Raw genomic sequence first — 24,204 nt, 5'->3', positions numbered from 1 at the left:
CTTTGAATTGGGTGGTGGGTTTGAGGTGTTCACCATTGCTTTGATTCTCAAGGAAGAATATGATGAGCAGTGTCTTAATTTAAAGGGTTAAGTACTATACAACCCAATTATCAACACTCAATTTTTGCTTAGTCCACCACTTGAACCTCCAATTTACCCCAAACACCCATTCAGACCATTCCAATCCTTCCAAAACCCTAAAATCTCAAATTTCATCCCCATAACCCTCAAATCCACCGTTGAACTTGCATGATACCTATCCGATCGCTCTGATTGACCCCACCACTTACACCTCAACCATCAGATCAAATACAACCATCAGTTCTCAAATACCCACTTGTGAAATCTCAGCCCAGAATTTGTTTGCCCTTCGATCACACAGATTTTATTTCGAAGCTCCATATTAGTCGTATCAAACTTTTCTAGATTTGCCCAATCCGGGCCCGACTAAGCCAATTTGACTCCACCAATCAACCCAGAACATACAAAAACCTCTTTGACCAATTCCCAAAATACCATCTCCCCTATAATTACCGAAATATCCCTCCTTCCAAAAACTACCAAAATTACCCAAATTACCCTTTTGACCAATTCCCAAATTATCCCTTACCATATTACCCAAAATACCATTGACCAAAATTACCCAAATTACCCCTTTGACCAATTCCCAAATTACCCTAGACATAATTCCCAAAAATACCCCTCCTTCCAAAATTACCAAAATACCCTTGACCAAAATTACCCAAATTACCCTTTTGATCAATTCCCAAATTACCTCTGGTCCAAATTCCCAAAAATGCTCTTCCCAAAATTACCAAAATACCCTTTAGACCTAAAATTACCAAAATGGCCTTCATTCCTCAAATTACCCAAATACCTCTCTGAACCTGCCCCTTCAAACCCCAAATCACCAAAATTCCGTCAAAATTAACCCCCCTTCCAATTATAAATAGGGAGGCACTATTCCCAATGGGGAAGTCGAAGGAAAAGTTGGGAAAGGGGGGTCTCGTTCTCTTGCTATTTTTGCTGCCGAATGGGGGGTTGAGAAAGAGAGTTCTGAGAATAGAAAATCAACAGGATCTGTGAGAAAGAAAGAGAGATGGGAGGGAGAGAAGAAAATGGAGAGGGTTGGGCGAAGATTTTGAGAAAAGAGAGAAGATTGTGAGAGAGGAGCTTGTCTGAGGGCAACATAGAAGAAAGAGTGAGAAAGCGAAATTGCTGAGAAAGAGTGGACAGAAAAGAAAAGGGAGAAACCTCTATTGTCACTGCCGATCATTGCTTCTTCTTCTGAACCAGTGTCAACCATCTCTGATACACCCGTTTCCAGCTCGAGGTAGGGTTTTCGGCGCCACCAAAACCCAATTATATCCTGAAGCCCTTCGCACGAATCCTGCAGTATCATCAACGTTAAAGCCACAAGAGGTAAAACTCATTCCTCCAGCTCGAGGTAGGGTTTTAGCAGTTTGAATGTAGTTTAGTCTTTATTTTTTTGCCTGAGGTGTTTAAACAGTTCGCATAGTGTTTATCTTTCTATCTGTTTTTATTTTCACTGCTTCTTTATTATCGACTTGCTTGCTACGGTGGTTGTTTCTTGTTGGTTCGGTTCTGCAATCGGAGTGTTCTCCTGCGACCGAGAGGCTGGTGTGTTTCTTCACTCTTCAGACCAGTTTATTGAGTCCGAAGGTGGGGTTCTAATAGAAAAGGGGTGAGGAATACCTCATCCTTTTTCTCAGGCCCCTACATCCAAAAGGGGATTGATGGAGAAGAAAGAAACACCAAGCTCCTTCGAGTCGCTAGAGAACCTGATTCCTAAACCCATCTCAAGCAAAAAAGAGATTATGGTATTCGCATTGACTAGAGAGAGGGGTGCCTAACCCCTTCCCTCTCTCTTTCTCAACTTACCCGGAACGGCCTTGTCCTGGCTGATTGGTACAGGGAGTCATTCTTAATTCTAAGTGATTTCGTAAAATTTAAATCTGGGAGACTCACCATTAATAACATACGTGGACGGATATCCTATCCCTGAATTTGGCATCAACTCTCAGGATTCGTCCCTGACCATTCTCCCTATTTTAGAAGGTAAAATGCAAAAACCTCCACAAAAGTTTCTGATAATCATAAAAACCTTCTTTATAGTTTCATTTTAAGAAATACGTTTCCCTGAACTTTTGAGAAATTTGACAAAAACCTTCCTTTCATTACCTTCCCAATGGAAAATGTAGATTGATGACCCTATTTTAACTCGACAAAAACGTTAAAACATGATGCTAAAGGAGGTTTTTGTCAAATTAAAACAAAATTATTTCAATAATTTTGTATGTAAAATAATTTATAAAATGATAGAATGGATATTTAGAAAAAACTGGTGTATCAGTCTAATGTTTTATGTCTGGGAAAATAATGAAAAGGAGGTTTTTGTTGAGTTTCTCAAAAGTTTAGGAGAGATATTCGTTAAAATAAAACTATAGGAAAGGTTTTTATGATTATCAGAAACTTCAAGGAGGTTTTTGTATTTTACCCTTTTTAAAATGTAATTTTGACATTTTCAAAAATTTAAATTACATAATCATCACGTGATACAATGGAGGGAAATTGGGGTACCAAAAGCTTATTGTCGTCGCTGAGACTCTTTATATATAAACTAGCTTCTAACTACGGTGAATCAATAATGTTAAATTTAGATTATGAAATCAATAATGTTAAATTTATATTTATTAATATTTTAAATAATTATTAAAATTTTAAGAAACATTTATTTCAAAATTTAGTTTTTTAATAATTATTAGAATATGGATACTTTTATTTTGTTATATGATATATAGAGGGTTAATGATGAACTAAGATTGATAAAATGTAAGTAGAAGTGGTTGTGTATAACCATTTTTGCATTTTCTTTGGATAACCATGTGTTTGAATGGTGGGGGCTGTAGCATGATAGTGGGTTGAGGTTGTATGCTTTAATAACTTCTAAGAAAATGACATGTGTCTAAATTTCCATAAAAATGAAAAAGCCTCAAATGGTGGGAATATATATATATATATATATTAAACATAACAAATACACTTAACCACAATTGAGGTTTGAACGTTCATTGAAGCACAAAAACAGCCTTGCCCTCAACCTCTCCCTCTCTTTCTCTTTCTCAGTCATCGTCTACGTAGATAGTCTCCTGTTTAAACAGTCCCCCAAATACGTTCCTGACCTCTGGTTTCACCTCCGCTGCTTTGGGTTTGGGTTTCGGTTTTGGAGTGCGTTCGGCCTCCTCCCTCGGCTTCAAAGTAGCAAGTTTCGGGGTGGGTTGTTTGACAACCGCCTTCTGAACCGGCAACGTCCGAGCCTTGGCCTCACCCCTGATAGTAGCAATCTGCACTTTCGGTCTCTCCTTCTCCTCATCGGGCAGCTTTTGAACGGCCGTTGCCATCTGGGTACTCAACTTCTCCCAAGAGAACCCTGAACCGATGCTTTTTGCTCTATTGACCAGGCTCTCCATTGATGTTCCCGCGGCCTCTGCCTTCTTGCGCGCTTCTTCCGCTAGACTGGCGGCCCGAGCTTCTTGCTCTGACAACTTTTTCACCTCTTCTTCCAGCTTCTTAGCTGCTTCCGCCGCTTCTCGTGCTCTCTCACTCGCTATTATCGCTTCCTCTTCTGCCTTGGCCTTTGCCAGTGCTTCTGCGTAGGCTTTCCTCCTCCCATCTTCAGGAATGACGCTAAACAACAGACAACCCCAAACAAATATACAGGCTACAGCTCAGAAAAGATTGGAACTCGGAAGGCGCTCCATTAACTCTAATAATAAGTTTCATTTATTTACCTGAACAGTTCGTCTATGGGCTTCGAAGGAGACGACGGATCCGTTGACACTTCGACAACCTGAACAACAGAATGATCACAGTGTTTAGTTAATCACCAGCTAAAATCAATAAACAAGGAATTTTTCCATTCACGGACCGACTTTGGAAATTTGAATAGTATGCTCTAACACAACACCAACCTTATTTTCTGTCACTGCCGTATTGGAGAATACATCTGCCACAACCGATGCTATCTGCGACTTCGATACCTTCACCACAGAAGAAAGAGAGTTATTAACAGAGATATTCAAATTAAAAGCAATCTACTGTATTAATTAAGACAAAAAAAAAATGATTATAAAATGGAATAAAACGCATACATTAGTGCATTACTTTGTAGTCGTTTGGGCCGGCACTCCCTTCGGCCGATACGACGACATTGTAGGAGCTCTCCGGCGAGAAATCCTCCGTCAAGCTCGTCTTTATCAAGGTGTAACTGACGTCCGTCTCCACCACCTTCTGCAGGAACTCCGTCACCGTTAACGGTTGCGATCGGGAGAAGAGGTTGTTGAAAAACGACGAGATGCCATCCAGGACGTTGTACGTGGACGGGGGCGAAATCGATTTCCCATCGTATATTATTGCCACGTGTCCAACACTCGCTAACTGGGCAGCTTGGATGATTTTCACTGCATCGGATGTGGTGACCTCGTTTCTGGGCCCGTTCTCGGCGGGACCGATCGTGACGACGACTTTGCTAGCATTGCCGATCGCTTTAGCGATGGACTCTGGGTCTTGGAAAGTTGATTCTACCGCATTTAAGCGTTTTGATTCTTCAGTAGAGATAATCTGCGGTTTCCATGGACCATTGATCCCCACGGAGTAGGACATTTCAGTAGATCAGATATATATAGTTTAAATATTCTTTCAGAAAATAAATAATAATAATAAAAGGATCATATTAGATTAGATAAGGTAATAGTAATTATCCAATCGATTCGAGGCTAGCTAGCTATTTATCTCTAAGTCTTAACCAACGATATCTAATCCAGGAAATGGGTCCCACCCCACCCGAAAGAACCAGATTTTGAGAGTGAAAGATTATCACATCTCTACTTGATCTGGATGTATGTAAAAGGGGCCATCAACCATCAAGATCATCACGGCCGCATCACCGTCGATTCAATTGAGGAGAGAAATTCAACAAATCAGAGACGGCCAAATTAGATTAGAAGCGGATGGGGCTAACCTTGTAGTTGGCAGCGATACGAGCAAGGTCTTGGGCGGCACCAAGATCCGGCACACCAGCCCTAACGGAGAAGCCTTCGCGCAGGAGCATCTGCGCAATGCGGATGCCCGTTTGCCCAGTTGCACCCGTGACAAAAACCGTCCCAGGATCCTTGCGTCTCGGGTTCCCCAGCGACAGAGCTGAAGATGGCTGACTGACAACCGGAATCAGAGACCTTACATCTGGAATCTTTCCCAGGTCGAACTTGAAAGAATTGGCTTTGTTCGGCCCTTCTGTCTGGCGTTCGCCTGCCGGAGACCCACTCTCGTTCTCGCTATCTTCTTGCCTTCCGGGACCGAACGAGGGAAATGCACCAGCTCTTTTAGCAGCGAATACGGTCAACCTTGGGTTCTTCACAGCGACTCTTGAACTAGGTGTCGTGGTGAGAAGAAATGAGTTAGAGGTGAGCGTAGGAGCCATCACTCATCAGAGAGAGCGTGTGAGAAAGTTTGATAGAATCTGGTCTGGGTTTAATCCCAAATTTTTGTTTGAACAGGAGAAAGGCTGTGTGTGCACAGAGGGTTGTTTATCTGGATGGGTGAGGTTAAGGAGCTAGCCTATGGGGCTTTGCCAGGTCACATGCGTTTATCTTCATGAAAAAATTGGACACCAGACGTTTCCATGTGGGGCTGCCAAATGTATCCATTTGTACGAACTAATTCTATTCGAATTCATCCAAATTCTTGGATACCAGACGTCATGCGTTTTATATTGATTCTTGATAGGGTGTTGGCAACCTCAAACAACCTAATAATAATAATAATAATAATAATAATAATAATAATAATAATAATAATAACCGAATTGTCAGCCAACAGACAACCCAATGCAAAGTTCAAACAATTACTCAAGCCATGCAACTCTTTCATTTGCACCTACACCTGGCAATTGGGTTGGGTGGGGTTGGGTTATGGTACTTCGGGTTGATTTTGAGTCGGGTTGAAATTTGGGTTGGGTTGTCAAATGCTAAATCCTAATCCCAAATGTTCAGGTTAGGGTTGACATATGGGTCAATTTAGGTCATCCTAAAAAAATAATTGAAATTTAAAAAATAAAGAAAAAATATATAAAAAATGTCAAAATTAAAAGAATTAACCTTAGAATTCTAAATATAAAATAAGAAACTTAAACATTTAACAATTGGGTCAACGTGTTGACCCATGACCCAACCCAACCTGACCCGAAAAAAAAAAAAACTGGGTTGGGTTGATTCATTTTCACATTCAGGTAGCTAAATATAAGACCCTAACCCTATTTTTTTGGGTCGGGTTCACAGGTTGGGTCAACTCAGTTTCCAAATAATTTAACACAATAAGGTAAATCCCTTGGTAACAAGAAAAGCTATGCACCACTGTTTAAAAAATCAGACCAAAGTGGTTCAACGTGACAGGCCCTGGTCGATTTTATCATATCCCTAAAATTGAAATTCACAGAAAAAAAAATGCCCAATACCGTTTTTTCTAAACAAAAATTGCCTCTATAGTCTTAAATCTTAATTTTTATAATAAAAATTGAAACTAAAATAAAAAATAATTATACACCCTTGAAGTTTTAGATCATTGCTAAAACCTCCCCTAAAATTAAATAATTGCAATCACCTCCTCTAAACTTTCTAACACATTTGCAAATAGATCTCCTTTGATAAAATACTCTGAAAAGAGGCATTAAAATATCCAAAATACCCATGCAATTACTATTGATGCTGGCAAGCTTTTTAAAATTGAACCGGACAACAAACCATTCAGGGGTCCAATGATCTGGCCATTCAAACCAAACAGATGGCCCATTTGACAAAAAATTTAAAAAACGTTGTTTGGGTCGACAGTTCGAATGGTTCAACTGCCTAGGTCAACAGTTCACCAACCAAATCAACGATTTTTTGCCAAAAAGCAGTTCTAGGGTGAAACGGAACCAATCAGGTGACCAATTCCTAGTTTTTCTGGTCCAATCCGGTTTTGAAAACATTGGATGATGGCTTCTATGAAAAAACAATACAAAATTTATGAACAATAAAAAAAGGAGAATTTAAAGTTGTAGTTTTACCATTGAAGGATTGATATAAAGGACAAATTTGAAAAATAAATCAATTTCAAAAATGAGATTGAAAAGGTTTTGACTTTTCAGTAACAATTCATATGAAGAAAAAATTAAAAAAAAAATAAACATTTTGGTGAGAAATAACTACATAGGTATTTTAGACATTTTCATGCATTTTTTAGAGGGTTCTAACATAAGGGGTCTAATTGCAACTATGTCAAAAATTCAAAGAGGTGATTGCAATTACCACACTTCAGGAGAGGTTTCAGCAACTTACCTTTCTTTTTTTTGGGTAGCTCTGCAATGTTCAGTAATTGGGGGAGCCCCTAAACACCACGAAGGTATGCTTCCCAAGGTTTTAAAAACCGGAACAGGGAACTGTTCTGGGTCCAGTTTTCGGGTCAAACAGTCCAACCATTCGATCCGAACAGACAGCCCCCTCTAACAAAAAATAAAATAAAATAATAAAAATTTTAAAATATCCAAAATACAGCCAAAAACTACTCCCATTCAACCACCTGGATCAGCGGATCATTGACCAAATCAACGATTTTTTGCCAAATAACTGCTTTCGGGTAAAATGGTATCAATCAAGTGACCGATACCCAGTTTTTCCGGTCCAACTATACCTTCCAATCCGGTTATGAAAACATTGATGATTCCTGTGTACCCGTCCTTGTCCTAATGGTCAGAGGACTCCGATCTTTGCAGGGATTGAGAATAAGAGATGTGAGATTGAGAGTCGGGAACATCCATTATACTTGGATATGGATAGATGGAGCGTTCCAACTCTGACCTTATTTTTCATTGATTCGGGGGGGGGGGGGGGGGGGGTTCCTCTCACTTTTCCGTTTGAACCACCTCTTCTGGAAAGATGCTAGATATATTTATCTAGTATAGTTGCAAGCTTTGTATATTCAGACGGTAAGAAATCCCTGTTTTGAAGCTCCACCTATGACCTAACATGCCTCGGTCACATCCAGCCCCAGCTCATCAGTCCATAAATGGACCCCGCCTGTTTTGTGGGCCCCAACTGAAGATGGAATGACAGAAACTTCCTCCCTTATCTATCATGGACAATATCAATATCTTTTGTTAGACCCTCGACCATCAAATCTATCTTGATATCCCCAATTTCAAATAAAGCCACAAGTTGTCATCAAAGCAACACATTCCACATGAGTAAACTTGTTCAAGTTTCTCCCATAAAAAAACATACACTTTCCTTCCATCTTTTTCTCCACACGCCATTCATCCATATTGAAATTTTATATTGATAACTAAGAAGGTTGTTACAAAGGGAAAAGAGAGAATATAAAAGCATGAGAGCCCTTCGAATGGCCACGACCTGAACATGCAAAACATGAATGCTACACAACCCCACAAGAACAAGACCATTTCTCCGTTCTCCCGAACAAGTCAATTAAGGATTCCAATAGATTAGAGTTTGAACACATCCAATGGTAAAGAAATACAAAATCATTCATAATCATACCAGATTTGAGACGTAACTGGTGCTTTGTAATCAAATCGAATTCAGGTCTCCCACGATACCGTTCAAGAACATGCAGTTTTCTACGTTTAAGAATGAAAGATACGCACAAAACTAGCATGCCTGGATTGGATCTTTTCAACTAAAATTGCAGATTCAACACCCATAAAACACATTTTAATTTTGTTCTTTCTACGAATACAAATATCCAAACCCCAATCTACATTGATACCCGCAGATGATGAGATAGAGGAAACTTGTAAATACCAACCACACCTATGATAACCAAGTCAATAGGAAATTCCTTTTGAAGTTTGAACACCTCAAGGTTAAAGACAATTAGGAGTTACCATGAGTCATGTTCTGATCAGACTGATCTGAATGCAGTAAAAGCATGACTTGAAATTTGTGCGGTTCCTCCCGACACCCCAAAAATGTAATAACAAATCTGAATAAGTTTATCCGTTTATTAACTACTTGCCACTTCCATAAGACAACAATCGGTCAATGTATGCACCACATTAAGGATGTAAATCAAAATTTTCCCGAGCTGAAGGATTTCAATTACATGAGGTTCGGATTTTAGCTCAGGCTAAACAAAATGCTCCACCCAAACCCGACCCTAGTTGCACCCCTAATTATGCCGACAAAAAAACAGAGGAAATGACAAACAGCTGAAGTAGAGCAACGGTGAAAAAATGGTTTGCCAATTCCCCATTTGCCATGCACATGACACGAGAAGGGGTATCATTGTTTACAATGTATGCCTCCTCTAATATATGACATAGCCTCGTCGGTAACTTTTTATGAGCCACCTCCCATGGAAGCCCCTTAAGAAGATTTATCAGAATCATAGAGAAGTTGGTGCAAGAGAAGGATGTTGAAGAAAGAGACACTAGAGACAAGGATCCATGGTTTCCCGTGGTGGCCCGTGAACATGGACATGAGAATCAGAATCCTATGCGACCAGGAGTCTGATTCAGGATGACGGAAAAAGATCAGGAACACATCTAAATTTCTAAATACATTGTGCTATTAAAAATACTTCACATATTTTAAACTCTAACCAATGTTGTCAGACTCGGACTGGACATTCGATTCTATCAGTAACTGGGTCACAGGTCGAACAATTAATTGGTCAGGTTCAATTGTTTGACTAAATCAAATAAAAAGTAAAAAATAAGAAAATAAAACAATGTTAAAATAAAAAGTAATATTAACTATTAAGACATATAGAGTAAATAAGATTAAAACAATAAATTTTAGAGGGTATTAACTATTAAGACAAATGGAGTAAATTTGACTAGGTCAACATTTTCAAGAACCATACATCCATAAACTGTTTTGCCCGCCTGTACCTGGTTCTGATGGTCCTACAGTCCTGTCTGGTTCAAGACAAGACTTCACCCCTCAAAAGATACTCCATTCACCAACACAAGACATGATAACTGGGGGAAAAGACAAGGCAGACACCACAACCAAACTTCCAAAAGCTAGAAAAGGTAGGTTATCACAGTCCGAAATGCTAGGATGCATCCCATACTTGCTTGAAACCCCAAACTATAATGCTCTCCAACTAACCTCCATAACCAATTCCCCAAATAAAACCCAACTAATTCAGCATGGTCAATCATCAACTACCATTAGCTTTAAAAATGATGCCAAATGTGAAGATGATCCATTGATACTAGTCGTAAAGGAAACCTTTTTTTTATAAATGATATAAACTTTATTAGAACATAGTTAAGTATCACAAGATTACAGAGTACAACCAGAGGAAGTGCGAGATGCAGCCCCAGCCATATAGCCAGATTACAACTGAGCCCAGAATAATTCAGACTTATGCACCCCTGTTTTGCAAAGAAATCTGCCATCCCATTTGCTGACCTCCTTTCCCATTGGACTGAAATTGTCATATCTCTGACCAGCCACTAAAATTTTTTCATGTGTTCTTTGTATTTCCAAATTACAGTTTCAGGTTCCTTCAACCATCCTATTACCAGTTTAGAGTCACCTTCAATTAACAATCTATAATAATTTAAATCTCTAGCAAGCTTTACTCCCTGCAGGACAGCTTGGAACTTGGTAAAAACCGAGTCCCCTACTCCAACTGGAGCTGAGAACACAGTAATAACATGACCTTCATAGTTTCTAAAAACTCCCTCTATACCAGCCGGGCCTGGATTCCCTAGGCTGCTGCCATCAAAGTTCGGTTTGATAAATCCTTCAACCGGTGGTTTCCAGCCCACAACAAGTTTACTCCTTGTAGCAGAAAATAAGTTTAGAGACTTGGTCCACATTAAAGATCTATATAAGATGCAATCATGCAATCCAGAACCGCCTCTTTCTTTCTTTATCATTGAACACTCTGCCACTCCTTTCCTCCCACACCGTCCAAATCAATGCAGCCCTGATTCATCTCCACAGAATTTTACCCCCTCTTTGGCCAACTGAAGGTCGTTGGTTCAAAGAGACTTCTAGTAGGCAAGCTCCACCTGTGACCAAGAAGCTCAAAAATCTTTTCCCAGAGACTAGCAACAAAAGGGCAAGATATCAGAAGATGGTAGCAGTTTTCTCCACTTGCTTTACACAAGGTACACCAGTTGGAGGACAGGCACATAAAGGGTCTTCTTTTTTGCAAAACATCCAAAATGTTTATTTTCTTATGAAAACTTCCCAGCACAAAGCCCCAACCTTGGGAGGAATAGGTTTAAACCAAATTTCATCAGCAGGGCAAGGAAGAGAGTTTGGGTCTGAACACAAGAAAGAGAATAAGGAGGCACAAGAAAAACGAACTTTGGGGTGTGGAATCCAAATCCGGCCATCTGATTTTGAGAAATCCAGGGCAACAGAATCAAGAATTTGTAACAAGGTTGCCCTTTCTGATTCAAAGTCCCTTAAATTTCTACTTAACCCTAAGTTCCAGCTTAACCCAGTCAACTCAGAAAGGGAAACAAAGTGAGAGACACGTTACTTTTTAAACAAAGAAAGAGAAAACAAAGAGGGGAACAGATCTTTAAGGGTTGAATTACCAATTCAAAGGTCCTCCCAAAAAAGAACCATATATCGAAAGCAAACATCATACCTGATTTGGCTTAGGAACCGAGGAAGCACTCCACAAATAGATTTCCAAGGAGAAGCCAAAGTAGCCCTCGACGATACCCCAGCATCCCAGCCAAAGTAGTCCTAAAGGAAACCTCCCTAAATGCAAAACTGCTCCACCACCACATGAGCTCTGAACAAAGATGGACGCAGTACAGAAATTAGTCAACATGAATTTGACTTAAGTAATTATCTGCCTGGGGATAACTTCATTTCCAGACTCGCCAACATCTTCCCTTGAAACACCCCAAGTCCTAAAGGAAACCTCTCTAAATGCAAAACTGTTCCACCACTACACGAGCTCTGAACAAAGTGATGCAGTACATATAGGAAATCAGTCAACATGAATTTAAGTAATTCACTGCCTGGGTTTCTAGACCACCAATACTTCCCTATATTTTCAACAGGTTACCAGAACTCCAGTCTTGGGATCAGAACCTAAAGGAAGACCAAGATACCTAAGAAGCCAAGCCTCCGCCACTGAAACATAAATGAAGCACTAACACCAAACTCCAACTCTCTGTATCAACATTTAGGCCAGCAATCCCACTCCAGTTCAAATTGAATTTCAACACAAAGGCCCTACCCATAAGCCTGTAAATCATCTTTAAGTTTACCATCATGGCCTTCCTATCCACCCTAAAATCAAGAACCAGACCCAGATTTTGTGCTTCAAACATCAATCTACCCAAAAAAATACTCACTAAAGTAAAGAGAAATGGGATAGAAAGTTACCTTTTTGCCAAAATAAAAAAGAGATCCACATCCAAGATATCCTTGACTTGGAAAGAAAGAAAATTCCGGTAAGTTATTCCATTGACACTTAAGAACGGTCCCTTTTCTAGACATTCAAACTATTTTTTTCAAAACTATTACGAGTTATTTAAAGAAACAAGAAACAATGAAACTGTACTCCCTTTAAGTTTACTCATACATGTTAGACATGTAACCGTTCAAATTCCAATGCTGATGAGGCATGTAAGACATCCCTAAATGTTTCCCCAAGGTGCCAAAAATATGGCCATGTTAGGGTTCAAAACTTTATCCTACCACATGTCATCATCACAAAGCAAACCTGTTGAGGAGAAGACAACCCTTCGGCCAAGCAACCACTCTAATAATCTATTGCCCCAGGTACCATATCATGCTTCTAATAGAATATAAATTATGATATAAAATATTTGAAGAGGAAAAAATTACAATGGAAAGAAAAAAACATGAATCACCAAAAAACACATTCCCCGACTGAAATTTGAATGATGCAACAAATATTACATCATATAGCTTCCCCAGCTTGGATTCTGAGGAGAAAATGCTTATCAGAATCCCATATATTACTAACCAAAACAACCAATTCATAAAACAATATCATCAAACTCCAAAATGCAAGTAAAGAGTGAAAGTGCATAAGCATTTGCATAATTTGTTATTGCTTACACATACATGGAGATGCCGTCCAGAGAAACTTAACAGCTGACATCAACATCAAGACAGGATGGTTCAGGAGCCTATATCACCTTGGTGAATATTAAAAACAAAGTCCCCGGAACAACTGTCAAACTGCCAAGTATTCAAAGGTCAAACCAAAATACAATATAAAAGATCTCAAGTATTTATATACAAAGAGGTTTTAGTCAAGAGAGACTGGAGTCTTTCCATCTAAAAATCCTGTAAAGCATGTATGACATTTCACCTGAGTTGATGTTCAATAAGTGGTTCTGCACAAGGTCCTGCTCAACCAAGTCATCTAGTTGACAGTATTCTCATCTATCAATCAACCACAAAGCCGATTTAGTACGAACTTCATCTTACAAAAGTGTCAAGACCTTTAGGCTTTATTTTACAACTTATTAAGCAATAATATTTATTCGATTGACCTTGTTAAGCGTAATTGTTATTTTACCAGGAACAGGACAAAAACCCACATCAGAGTATATAATTTAGTGTTACAGAAAGTCTTTTAAATCCACTTCATAAACATCAATCAAATGATGAGATGGTCTCATATCCACCCAGTTAAGAACTCCTACAAAACAATAAACTAAATTCCCAACAAAGGGAAAGCAAATATTACCAGAAAATCTAGCAGCAAGGTCTGCACAAAGTTGCACATCAAGAGAATAGCTCAGGAAATCCTCATTTATCCAGTTCAGCTGCCAGCAGTAAACACAGACTACATTAAAACAACTATGCTATATAACAATAACATTCCCACTTTATCAAAACATAAGATTGCTAAAACGCTAAAAGTTACTCTTCAACAGAAAAGAAGAAATAGTTCAATGTATCCAAAACAACAAAAACATATTTAGTTATTGATGCCCTTCTTTGCTCTTAGTGATTCAAGAGCCTTCTTTCGCAGCTCAATTTCAAGCTTTTTCTGCTCAGACTCTGTGTCATCAGCGCCACATGGATGAGATTCCCTCCTCAAGTCAGCCTCATCATCTGAATCATTGCCATCATTTCGGTTTTTCTCGAAATCTGAAGGCGGAGTCACAGTATCCATTGACTTGGCTTTCAGCTTGGCAGCACGCTTTTCTTCCTTTCTACGGTGCCGTTCTTCACGTTGTCGGCGTTTCTCTTCTTTACGTAATCTCTTTTCTTCTTTCCTTCTTCTTTTTGCTTCCTTCCTTCCGTCAATTTCAGAATCATGACTCTCATCATCTTCCGAATTCATTTCATGTCTATCCATTCTCTTATGTTTTCTCTTCTCCATGTATTCCAACCTGTACTTATCATTTTCCTCAGATTCAGAACCGGTAGCAATGGCCCGGTTTTTCCTATCAACCTTTTTCATTGATTTGTTAACAGCTTCAATTTTATGAACCCGGTCTGTGCCTTCAGAGTGGCTTGAACGAGAATGCTTCTTTTCATCAGATTTTTGGCCATCTCTAGGGTGTGATCTTTGTAATTCTTCAATTGGAGAATCCCTTTTTTCATCCCTAACACGATCCAATGAATAGCTTTCCCCCTCTGGTCTCCCTGGCCCGTACTCAATTTCTTCCAGCATTGGTGATTTTAGTTTAGTAGGACTTTGAGGAGGATCAGTCCTTGCTGAAGCTTTCTCACTGCAGAAGAGCTTGGTATAATTATACCTCCAGGACTTGCAATGTAGGTTTTTCTACAGATATCTCCAGATGAACAAGAATAAAACAAACAACCAAGATAACTCCATACCTCTTTTTTTCCCCGTCTTTCTTCCTTAATAATGTGTCATCCAGATGACTCCAATCTTCACCAGACCCACGGTTATCTAATTTTTCAAGAGAGCACCTTTCCTGCCGTAAGTTCCTTGAAGGAGATCTTTTCCGACTATCAATTGGCAGTGAATGCTTAGCTCTTTTCCGTGAAGAATCAGTTCTATTATCACCACCATCCCTAAAATAAATAAGTCCAGCATCAATGAAAAAATAATATAAACAAATGGAACCCAAAATTTCAATTGGAAACTGAAAGAACAGTTGCATATCAATTTGACCTGGCACGACTAGTTTCCTCTTCCTCACTTGTTTCTGAGTTGTCATGATGTGAAACATGTTTTCTTGGTTGCCTAGCAGGAGATGGACTGTCACGATGGTATAATCGTTCCCTTGTTTGCCTTACGGGGCTCTCAGACAGACTGTACGTACATTTAAAAGTACAGAAAAATGTGAGAACACCAATTCTAGAAATGTGCAACATAAAGATTATGACATTTTCAAACAGGTATACCATGATACAGACCTATCTTCACTAGGACTCATTCTCCGTCCACGTGGTGAATTTACTGATGGACTTCGAGACATTTCTGGTGATGGTGAAATAGTGGGCATCTTTTGGCGGGCCTTTCTTTGATCATCTGGATCCCGTTGTGGTGACCTCAAAGAAATTGGTGGTCGGCGAGAAACAGAGACTGGCTCCTTGCGTGCATGAATAGACCGATCAACCTCCTCTCTCTCAGGGGTCTTACGCACAGGAGACATTTTCCTACAGGATCAATATGGAGAGCTGCATCAGATGGTAAAACATGGTACAACTATAAGGTTACCAAAGGATCTAGGTTGAAAAGGATAACCTATTTGAGTTACTGTAACAATATATACCTTTCACAGGCATCATAACGGTATCTTCTGTTGTCTACTCCATTACTACGGAGATCACGATCCCTACTCAAGCTCCTTCGGCTCCGGTATGCAGGACTGTGACTTCTATAAGGACTACCACTCCGGTAAATACATGATTCCATCAAAAGATATAACCTCATAATAAAAGATAATATTAAAGCAAATCAAATGTTATAATACCTGTTTCTTTGTCTAGGCGATCTTCTTCTATATCTTGGGGACCTAGGAAGAGGTGACCGCCGCCTCCCTGGTGATAGAGACCGACGCCGAGGTGGAGATAGTGACTGCCCAAGTGGAGATGGAGACCTATGCCGCGAAGGTGTCCGTGACCGCCTACGAATGGGGGTCCTCCGTCTCACAAGAGACCTATGCCTTGGAGGTGATGGAGACCTTCGACGCAAAGGAGGTGGGGATCGACGCCTCACAGGAGATGGTGATCTACGTCGAATAGGAGATGGTGACCTACGCCGAACGGGAGATGGTGACCTACGCCGAATAGGAGATGGAGATCTGCGTCGCAAAGGAGAAAGGAGCCTACGCCGCACAAGAGAGGGTGATTTGCGTCGTGAATGAGGTGATCTTCGCCTTAAAGGAGACCGAGATCTTCTTGGTGAATGCCTGCGATGTGGAGAAATAGATCGTCTTCGTGGCGATCGGTACTCCCTTTCAGGAGAATTAGAGCGTCTTCGTGGTTGAGGTGATCCAGATATGCTTCTTGATTTGTGTCCATCACTAAGATAGGTACATATGGGTCAAGTAAAACAATAAAAGTTAGAAAAAAAAAAGCGGGGTAGGTGTTAAGGCTCCCCAATACATCATGTCATGCCTCGGGACAGGAAAATTAGATTTCTTATTAATTCCCAAAAAAAGATAGACAAGAGGTTATTCAACGCTAACAAATCCAAGAAATCTTATCGCTATAATATAAGAAACATACCCTGAGTAGCTCCTTGAATTGGAAAATGACCTACTGATAGACCTGGAATGTGTGCTTCTGGAAAAGAAACCAATGAGAGTAGGTACACACACATGTATGTATACATATATTATAAACATGTTTTCCAAATGTAACCCAAGTGGGGAAAAGAGAATTATATTAAATGCAAGAGAAGAATAAATACCGATGAGATGAAGGGGAGTGATCAACTAAGTGCGGTGATCTAGAGACCCTGTAAAGAAGAAAAGAATGTCATTTATAAGTTTAGAGCTTCAAATACATGCTAAAAGAAACAGCTCTATATATTCTAGTAGGATAAGTGGATAACTACAGAAAACTGAACTTGTAAGTTATAACCACCCAAGAGACCGATCACCACTTACTTCACAATGCAAAGAAGGAGATTAAAAAAGTTGGAGTGATAGAGACCAAAACTGGGAACTATACATTGCTTGCTAGACTAAAACAATTTGCATAAAGTGATAGAGACTAAAACAAAACTGGGAACTATACATTGCTTGCTAGACATTAAAAAAAATCATAATTAGACTAAAAAATGGTAACATCTCACATATTAGATAACCAACCCTATACAACCCATCAAACCAGGACATAGGATGTCAATCTATCATGCCAATGTATCAAGATATAGATAAGAATGAAGAGTAAGAAAAATAATTAGAAAAGTTATCCACTTAGCATTAGTAGAGGCATGTAATAAAGAGGAGGAAGAGAACATAGATAACTTGAGAAAGAAAGTGCAACTAGCAACAAACAGGAATAAACAAGTAGGCAATATACTGCTTAAGAACATAGTTGATTCTAATTATTGTATATAACAACAAATCCAAGATTAAATTGATCAGGTAAATAGAAGTATCATTCCAAGATATACAAAGTGGATGCCCTTTTTTTATTTGCCTAGTTCATTGTAGTATTATTAATTTAATTGAACAGTGAATATTTGGACAAGAACAATTTCAGTTCTTATGTAAACATTAAGTTGCACAGAAATCCCAGAACAAGGTACATTGTTACTGAGACCAGTCTTGCTAGACTGGCAAGGTTATGAGGTGAACTAATACCATTATGGCGTCATGCCATCCATTTTCCAAATTTTCCTACACTGGCCTTTGATGAGTTACCATCAACGACAGCCAAATGGATCCAAGCAAAACAGAAGCAACTCTAGTTTTGGAACCTAGCTTATAAACCAAAGCAATTTTATGGTTATGCTTACATGTCGCCCATTCATTTATACAGCTGCGGCAGTTTTGTCTACAAGCACCTCATGAATAACATCAAAGGCAAGATGTTAAGTGTTCATAAACATAATTAAGTCAGCATTTCATTTCAAGGGAAACTAGGAATGCGAAATTCATAAAATCATAAATAAATGATGGTAGCACTGGATTGAACACTTTAACACTACAATTTTTTATAGGCAATCACAATGCACTTTAACAGCACCAGTCACAAGGACAATTATACATATTAAAAAATACAGTGTTTTTTCATCATGGTAATATGTGACTGGCTACAGAACAGACTTAAATTCAATAGCACGAACACAATCTAACAGTCCAACTGGACATAGCTGATAAAAAACAGGCCAACTGGACATAGTGCATTGTATTCAAGCCTAGTTACAACTGCTTGCTATTCTGAAAGGATATCAACATTTGAAAAGTTTGTTCCAACAAAAATAAATAAACACTAGGGACAACTGGTGTTGACTTCTTTACAGACTTATTATAAGAAAGCCTATTTCAATAATCCATGAGGTGCAATCCCTCACAAAAGGCACCTCAAGATGTGAAATGTGACTCTTATACATTGAGGCATGCCCTTTGTGCACAAGCTTCATGTGCCTCCTTAAAGACTTTTTAGGCAACAAACCGAAAATGCCAAAACAGCCAAAGAAAGAGACAATATGACAGAAAGAAAATCCTGCAAATGAAAGAGAAGTGGATGGTATCAGTTCTAACCTGTTATTTCCCCTAGACCCATTTATCCCATCAGCTTCTTTTTCTTCATCAGGATGAACACTGGATGCTCTTGACTGTGAACGCCTTGAAATTGGGTCAGATGCAGAATTAGTGGTCCTCAAGACATCAATCTCGCCGTCCTACAGTAGTTTGAGGTAAAGAATGATATGAACCCAAATAATTGCAGAAGCAAGCTGAGTGCAAGAAAAGATATAAACGGAAGTTAAAACCAGAAACCCCAGTTCGAGAAAAGCTATCTCTGGCATAGAATGAATAAGTTACCATCTTCTTCATCTTCTCTCGCTCCAGCTCTCTTAACTCTTTTTCTTTCTTTTTCTGGATTTCATGTGTAATCCGATCTGCCTCAGCCTATGATGACCATAAACAGAATTAGGAGAAAACCAACACCAGAGCTTCAACAATGAGAAGTAAAGCAACAATTCATATGAATATAAACCTTTTTCTTCCTAGTTTCCTCTTCCTTGGCATCCAAGAATTGTTGAGGGACACCACTCGCATTTTTCTGGGCGCTGAGCAGAAGAGTCCAAAGCTCCTTCATGAACTTTCCAGTATTTTTCTCCATGAACCCAGTGAGCTGGATCTGAACCTCTTTCCCATTCACGTCCTACAAGAAAAAAGGAAAGGATAATCGACGCTCATTACTGATCAACAAAAACAATTAATCTTCAAAACAACATCCAAACAGGTTCGGGGTGAAGGAAATAAGCTTACTGCTTACCTTTCCATCAAGAAGTCCATATATGAAGTTGATTAGAACTTCATCCTCGAATCCAAGAAGCTCGGTCACCCTATTAGCAATCCAAGGCCTAATAACATCCATCTTCACCTTCGTCATGTCCACCTATATGCATAATTTTGATGACAATTAAGTTACCAATTAGTTGTTATACTTATCAATCGTTACTTTAGTACTAATGAACTAACCCCAATTAAAACTTGTTGGATCCTACTAAACCCTAGCTTTCAGGAACTATAAATAATTACCGAAACTGAATATTCTTCCTTCTGATAGTTTTCTTGAAACTGAAAAATCAAAGTAAAAAACAAATGACAACTACGAACCAGATGATCCAATTCAGGCGAGAACTTCTGGGTTTTCAATAGTTTCGCTTGTTTATTCGAGAACCGAGTGTCTTGATCGGCAGAAGTGCCCTAGCAAATCAATGTCGATACAAGTTCAACAGGAATCAAATACTTCGAATGCAGAATCTTACAGAGACGCATAAGATCGATGAGTTCGGATCCTAAACCTACAAATACATACAATCTCATTTTTTTAATTGAAATACAAAAGAGATATTACCCGGAAGAATCCGCCCGACATCCTCTAAGGATTTGGTAGCCACCACCAAACTTTCAGCAGAAAGAATTATTAGAATTTGAGGATGAATTGGGGAGCGGGGAAGCGAGGGATTATAGCTTCGCGCTTTATCGGCGTTGCGCCATATTCAAGCCAAGGTTTGTGAAGAGGAAAGGAGAGGGCTGCAAACGAAGCGACTCGTATTATCTACAACTGGTTGAGTGGCACGTGCAAATATATGGAGAGATACAGGAATGCAAATGGATCAGATTAGACCCGATTCGAATATATCCGAATCTGTTTCGATAATGTAGATTCTATAACCGATTCAATGATCCGATGGATCTTACAAATATTAATTCGAATTCGATTTGCTAAGATGTTGGATATGATATGTGATATTTAGGGGGTGTTTTACAAGAGTCCGGATCTCATGTAGTCTGAATGGTGTGTGTCGGGCATCACACAGTTTACAATAGCACCTCGGTTCACATGTGCAAAAGTTTTCTGTTGCTTGCATGATGCAATTTTTCATCTTCCGCAGTTGCATCAGACACTTCATGTGCCCAAATCCCCTGCAAGCAGTGGCACATGTGTCGTTGGTGGAACCGGCCTGGCCGAAACCAGTTGGCGGGCAATTATCGATGGCATCATGCGCCCAAACCCCTTGTAAGCGATGCCATCTGTGTCGCGGGTGGAATCGGCCCAGCCAAACCAGTTGAGAGGCAGTCATCGGCAAAGGTAAAGAAGTGGATTGAGATGAAGCAGAAACGGTGTTGCTGCAACTTCCGGCTGAAACCAGTCATCGAAAATGGTAGTAAGCTTTGTCGAGAGAGGGGAAATCGAAAACGGTAGCCAATGGTTTCGTTTCCAACCGGCGAATAGAGCAGCAAAAATTCCAAACGTCTCTCACGGTGCTGCGGCAACTTCCTGCTGAAACCAGTTATCGGAAACGGTAGCAAGCTTTGCTGAGAGGGGAAATCACAAACGGTAGCCAATGGTTTCATTTCCAACCGGCAAAGAGAGCAGCAAAAATTCCAAACGTCTCTCACGATGCTGCTGCAACTTCCAGCTGAAAACCAGTCATCGGAAATGGTAGCAAGCTTTGCTGAGAGAGGAAATCGTAAACGGTAGCCAATGGTTTCATTTCCAACCGGCAAAGAGAGCAGCAAAAATTCCAAACGTCTCTCACGATGCTGCTACAACTTCCGGCTGAAACCAGTCATCGAAAACGGTAGCAAGCTTTGCCGGGAGAGGGGAAATTGGAAATGGTAGCCAATGGTTTCGTTTCCAACCGGCGAAGAGAGCAGCAAAAATTCCAAACATCTCTCACGGTGCTGCTGCAACTTCCGGCTGAAACCAGTCATCAGAAGTAGTAGCAAGCTTTGCTGAGAGAGGGGAAATCGAAAACGATAGCCAATGGTTCCATTTCCAACTGGCGAAGAGAGTAGCAAAAATTCCAAACGTCGCCTGAGAGATCCGAACTCTCGCGGGGAAACCCCATGTACTTAGTAGGCACATGCCTTAACCAGTCGGCCAAATGACGATCGATTTCAAAGCTAGTATCAATCCAACAAGACTGAAAAACAATACAAAAAAAAAAAAAAAACAGTACCGCCTTTTCTGGCTTTCTTTCTGACCGTTTTAGTTTCCGCTGGGCAGAGCATTCACTTTCAAGAATTATTTTTCAGCGCCCCCAATTTGTTTTGCCAATAAAAATTTCTTACAATTTATATGTTTAGGAAGCAAATACTATTTCGGTTCTAACGCTCAAACTAAATGAGAAAGATAAGTGAAAAAACCTCCATTTGTTTTACACAAGTGTTCCCCCTCACTTGGGAATGCTATCCCCATTCCCTCTTAAGGGGAGACAATAGGTTTTAAGAGAAAAAGGGTAAAAAAAACAAAATAAAAAAAGTTTAATGGGGTATTTTTATAATTTAATGTATTCCGTTATCTGACTTAACGGTCAAAGAAAGTATTTGTCTCATGATAATACAGAGTTTTTATCGCAAAACAAGGTACAAGGGAAGTTTTGTCACAGACCCCATAGTACAGGGGGTCTTTGTAATTTGCCCTAAAAAAAGAAAAGCCCAAATCGAATATTCAATACTTGAGAGTTTGGATAAAAATAAAGGAGGGAAATTTAACCAAACCCTAGAGAAAATGGGTGCCATTAACGATTGCAGAGCTCTCTTTCTTCCTCGAGCTTTTAATCAGGAGTGGAAGCCATTAATGATTGCAAGTTTAGAAAGAAAGTTTTGCAAAGAAATATCGGTTTTTCTTCTACTCAAATTTTCAATAAAAAATGGGAGTCATCTGCACATAGACTTAACTTTTCTTAGTTGAAACCCACTTCCATTAATGAATAATTACAAACTCATTGTTAGGGTTGATGCTGTTTCTCTCTCTCTCTTTATTTATTTTTTGCACGCGGGCGTTAATATCTATCGCGTATATATGTATTGTTTTTTAAAACAAACCAACCTGATTTTGCCTTTCAAAACAAGTACTTCAAAAACTTTTTTTTTTGGGATGTGGTGACTTAAAAACATATGAAAGCAAAAACTATATATATATATATATATATATATATATATATATATATATATATATATATATATATATATATATATATATATATATATATAAAATGTGGGATCTTGAAACTCCTAGTTGGAAAGTTACTTAGGCGTGTTCACGTGGTGAGCTAGATTAAACTACAAAACAGGGATCAAAGAGACCAGGGTGAATGACCCAATAAGGTCACTCAGATGCTTAAGTCAGTATTATTGTTGTGGTTGTGAGCAAAAGTTTGAGTGCTAGAGAGCTTGAGTGTAGGTAATCGCGCGTACTTGGGCCCTGGAGGGGTTGTTGCCCTCATATAGCTGAGTTGTCGTGGGTCTCACGAAACGGTTTTGGGATCTTTAGCCTGAGTAGATGAGATCCATTCCCACTTTAGCCGGGGAGTAACGTATCAGTCAATGAAATCTATCGTTATCGCCCGATCTAGGCAGGGAGAGGATAAGGCCTGTCGTTACGGGGCGTGATCCCGTGAGGTTCAGAGTTCGCTAGGAAGCTTCTGGAGTCAACTACATGTCACTTTAATTCCTGGGCTCCAAACAGGCTTTATGCCGAGGTGACTTTATGCCGAAGTGGCTTTTGTGTCGAGGTGGCTTTGTACCAAGGTGACCGAAAACCTGAGCTCTAAAAACTACTGACTAGGCTCCTCTTGCTAAGTTGTCATCCTACGGGAAGATTGCATCCACGTAACCTTTACTTACTACGTCGTGCCAAATTACCCCTCATCAATTGCCCCCACTCCTCGTGCGAGAGGTCCTGACCCAGTGCGGGGAGTTCATGGAGAGCCCAGGTGGATTTGGCATGAAGTCTAGGTGATATGGAGGGCAGACCGTTGGTCAGACCTGTTCGACCATTCAGCTCAACCAGGAAGTGACCCAGATCACGTATCAAGTACACGTGGGCATCAAATCGATTATAGTCTCCACAAACGTCAAAACCCGTGCTAAATTGATTTCAACCTCGGGAAGTGTGCAACCAATTTTCATAGGAGTCATTGGATTGTATAGATCTCGATCGTTGATTCTTGGATATACTGGTTATAAATAGGGGTCGAAGGACCCATTTTCTTCGCCACAAAATTGTGAATTCAAAGTCCCTAAGGTCGCGTTCAAGTATTGTAGCTCGGTGTCAGCTATTCCTGGGTCCGAGGTCGTCTTGCTTTCTTCGGTCTTCTTTTGGTGAGTTCGTCTCCCTTTGCTTTCGATTCCATTGTCCTTTCTGATAGTATGTGTAGCATTAGCTTAAATAGCCTTCTAGGTGGGAGCAGCGAGTCCGTTGGGGCCGAGGTGGGGACCTCGGCATAGATCGTGGAGCCTCATCCTACCGAGGTGGGCACTTTGGCATAGGATGTGGACTCACTTCGGCGAGAGCGAGAAGCCTCCGGCTTGTCTGCCTTCAGCTCACAGCGAGGTTTCCTACCAGACAGTATTCCCTTAGGCAACTTTCCTTGGGATCACGGTCATGGCGAGATTGTGGTCTTTGAGGAGCAGCTCATTGTCGGGCTACGTCTTCCACTCCACCCTTTCATAATTGAAGTCATTAAGTTCTTTGACATTGCCCT

The 24,204-nt window shown here is 39.9% G+C and overlaps 2 protein-coding genes and 2 long non-coding RNA genes across 7 annotated transcripts; 1 reads left to right on the top strand and 3 right to left on the bottom strand.

Annotated features, from left to right (window-relative positions):
• Positions 1-970: 970 nt before the first annotated feature.
• Positions 971-4,799, top strand: LOC148868760 (uncharacterized). Its single transcript, XR_016106962.1, has 2 exons — positions 971-1,422; positions 4,318-4,799. It is a non-coding gene; the product is annotated as an uncharacterized LOC148868760 (long non-coding RNA).
• On the bottom strand, positions 2,966-5,764 carry PTAC16 (plastid transcriptionally active 16). The gene is made up of 5 exons (XM_088968581.1): positions 5,042-5,764; positions 4,186-4,641; positions 3,993-4,061; positions 3,813-3,871; positions 2,966-3,708 (listed from the first exon to the last, which is right to left on the bottom strand). Exons 1-5 carry the CDS (start codon positions 5,498-5,500, stop codon positions 3,144-3,146), a joined length of 1,608 nt encoding a protein of 535 aa, XP_088824707.1. The 5' UTR covers positions 5,501-5,764; the 3' UTR covers positions 2,966-3,143.
• Positions 5,765-10,314: 4,550 nt separating this feature from the next.
• LOC148868758 (uncharacterized) lies at positions 10,315-11,948 on the bottom strand. Its single transcript, XR_016106963.1, has 2 exons — positions 11,695-11,948; positions 10,315-11,104 (listed from the first exon to the last, which is right to left on the bottom strand). It is a non-coding gene; the product is annotated as an uncharacterized LOC148868758 (long non-coding RNA).
• A 908-nt stretch (positions 11,949-12,856) lies between these two features.
• Positions 12,857-21,676, bottom strand: LOC148868757 (uncharacterized). 4 transcript variants are annotated; one of them, XM_088968577.1, is made up of 16 exons: positions 20,064-21,676; positions 19,823-19,912; positions 19,479-19,601; positions 19,197-19,364; positions 19,022-19,108; positions 18,740-18,879; positions 16,936-16,983; positions 16,752-16,808; positions 15,995-16,546; positions 15,794-15,907; positions 15,435-15,677; positions 15,190-15,330; positions 14,889-15,089; positions 13,786-14,779; positions 13,405-13,478; positions 12,857-13,271 (listed from the first exon to the last, which is right to left on the bottom strand). In XM_088968577.1, exons 1-14 carry the CDS (start codon positions 20,082-20,084, stop codon positions 14,020-14,022), a joined length of 2,745 nt encoding a protein of 914 aa, XP_088824703.1. In that variant the 5' UTR covers positions 20,085-21,676; the 3' UTR covers positions 12,857-13,271; positions 13,405-13,478; positions 13,786-14,019. The 4 variants fall into 4 exon arrangements, with proteins under 4 accessions (XP_088824703.1, XP_088824705.1, XP_088824704.1 ...); XM_088968579.1 differs by having other exon boundaries at positions 14,889-15,071; XM_088968578.1 differs by having other exon boundaries at positions 15,794-15,898.
• Between the last annotated feature and the right edge of the window lie 2,528 nt (positions 21,677-24,204).

The sequence above is a fragment of the Nelumbo lutea genome, chromosome 2 (assembly GCF_056320005.1).
Source record: "Nelumbo lutea isolate HS-2025 chromosome 2, American lotus-T2T, whole genome shotgun sequence".
NCBI lineage: Eukaryota > Viridiplantae > Streptophyta > Magnoliopsida > Proteales > Nelumbonaceae > Nelumbo > Nelumbo lutea.
The sequence above is the reverse complement of the archived record's forward strand: the minus strand, read 5'-3'. Positions and strand labels throughout refer to the sequence as shown.

Bases quoted from the DNA above. Each gene is read 5' to 3' on its own strand.
- PTAC16 (XM_088968581.1), bottom strand. From the start codon at position 5,500: ATGGCTCCTACGCTCACCTCTAACTCATTTCTTCTCACCACGACACCT. The intron at 4,642-5,041 runs GTTAGCCCCATC...TGGAAACCGCAG, and splicing joins GTATCGCTGCCAACTACAAG to ATTATCTCTACTGAAGAATC. The intron at 3,709-3,812 runs GTAAATAAATGA...TCTGTTGTTTAG, and splicing joins CCCATAGACGAACTGTTCAG to CGTCATTCCTGAAGATGGGA.
- LOC148868757 (XM_088968577.1), bottom strand. From the start codon at position 20,084: ATGTCGGGCGGATTCTTCCGG. The intron at 18,880-19,021 runs GTAACTTATTCA...AAACTACTGTAG, and splicing joins GAGAGAAGATGAAGAAGATG to GACGGCGAGATTGATGTCTT. The intron at 15,678-15,793 runs GTATATATTGTT...TTGATCCTGTAG, and splicing joins CGTTATGATGCCTGTGAAAG to GAAAATGTCTCCTGTGCGTA.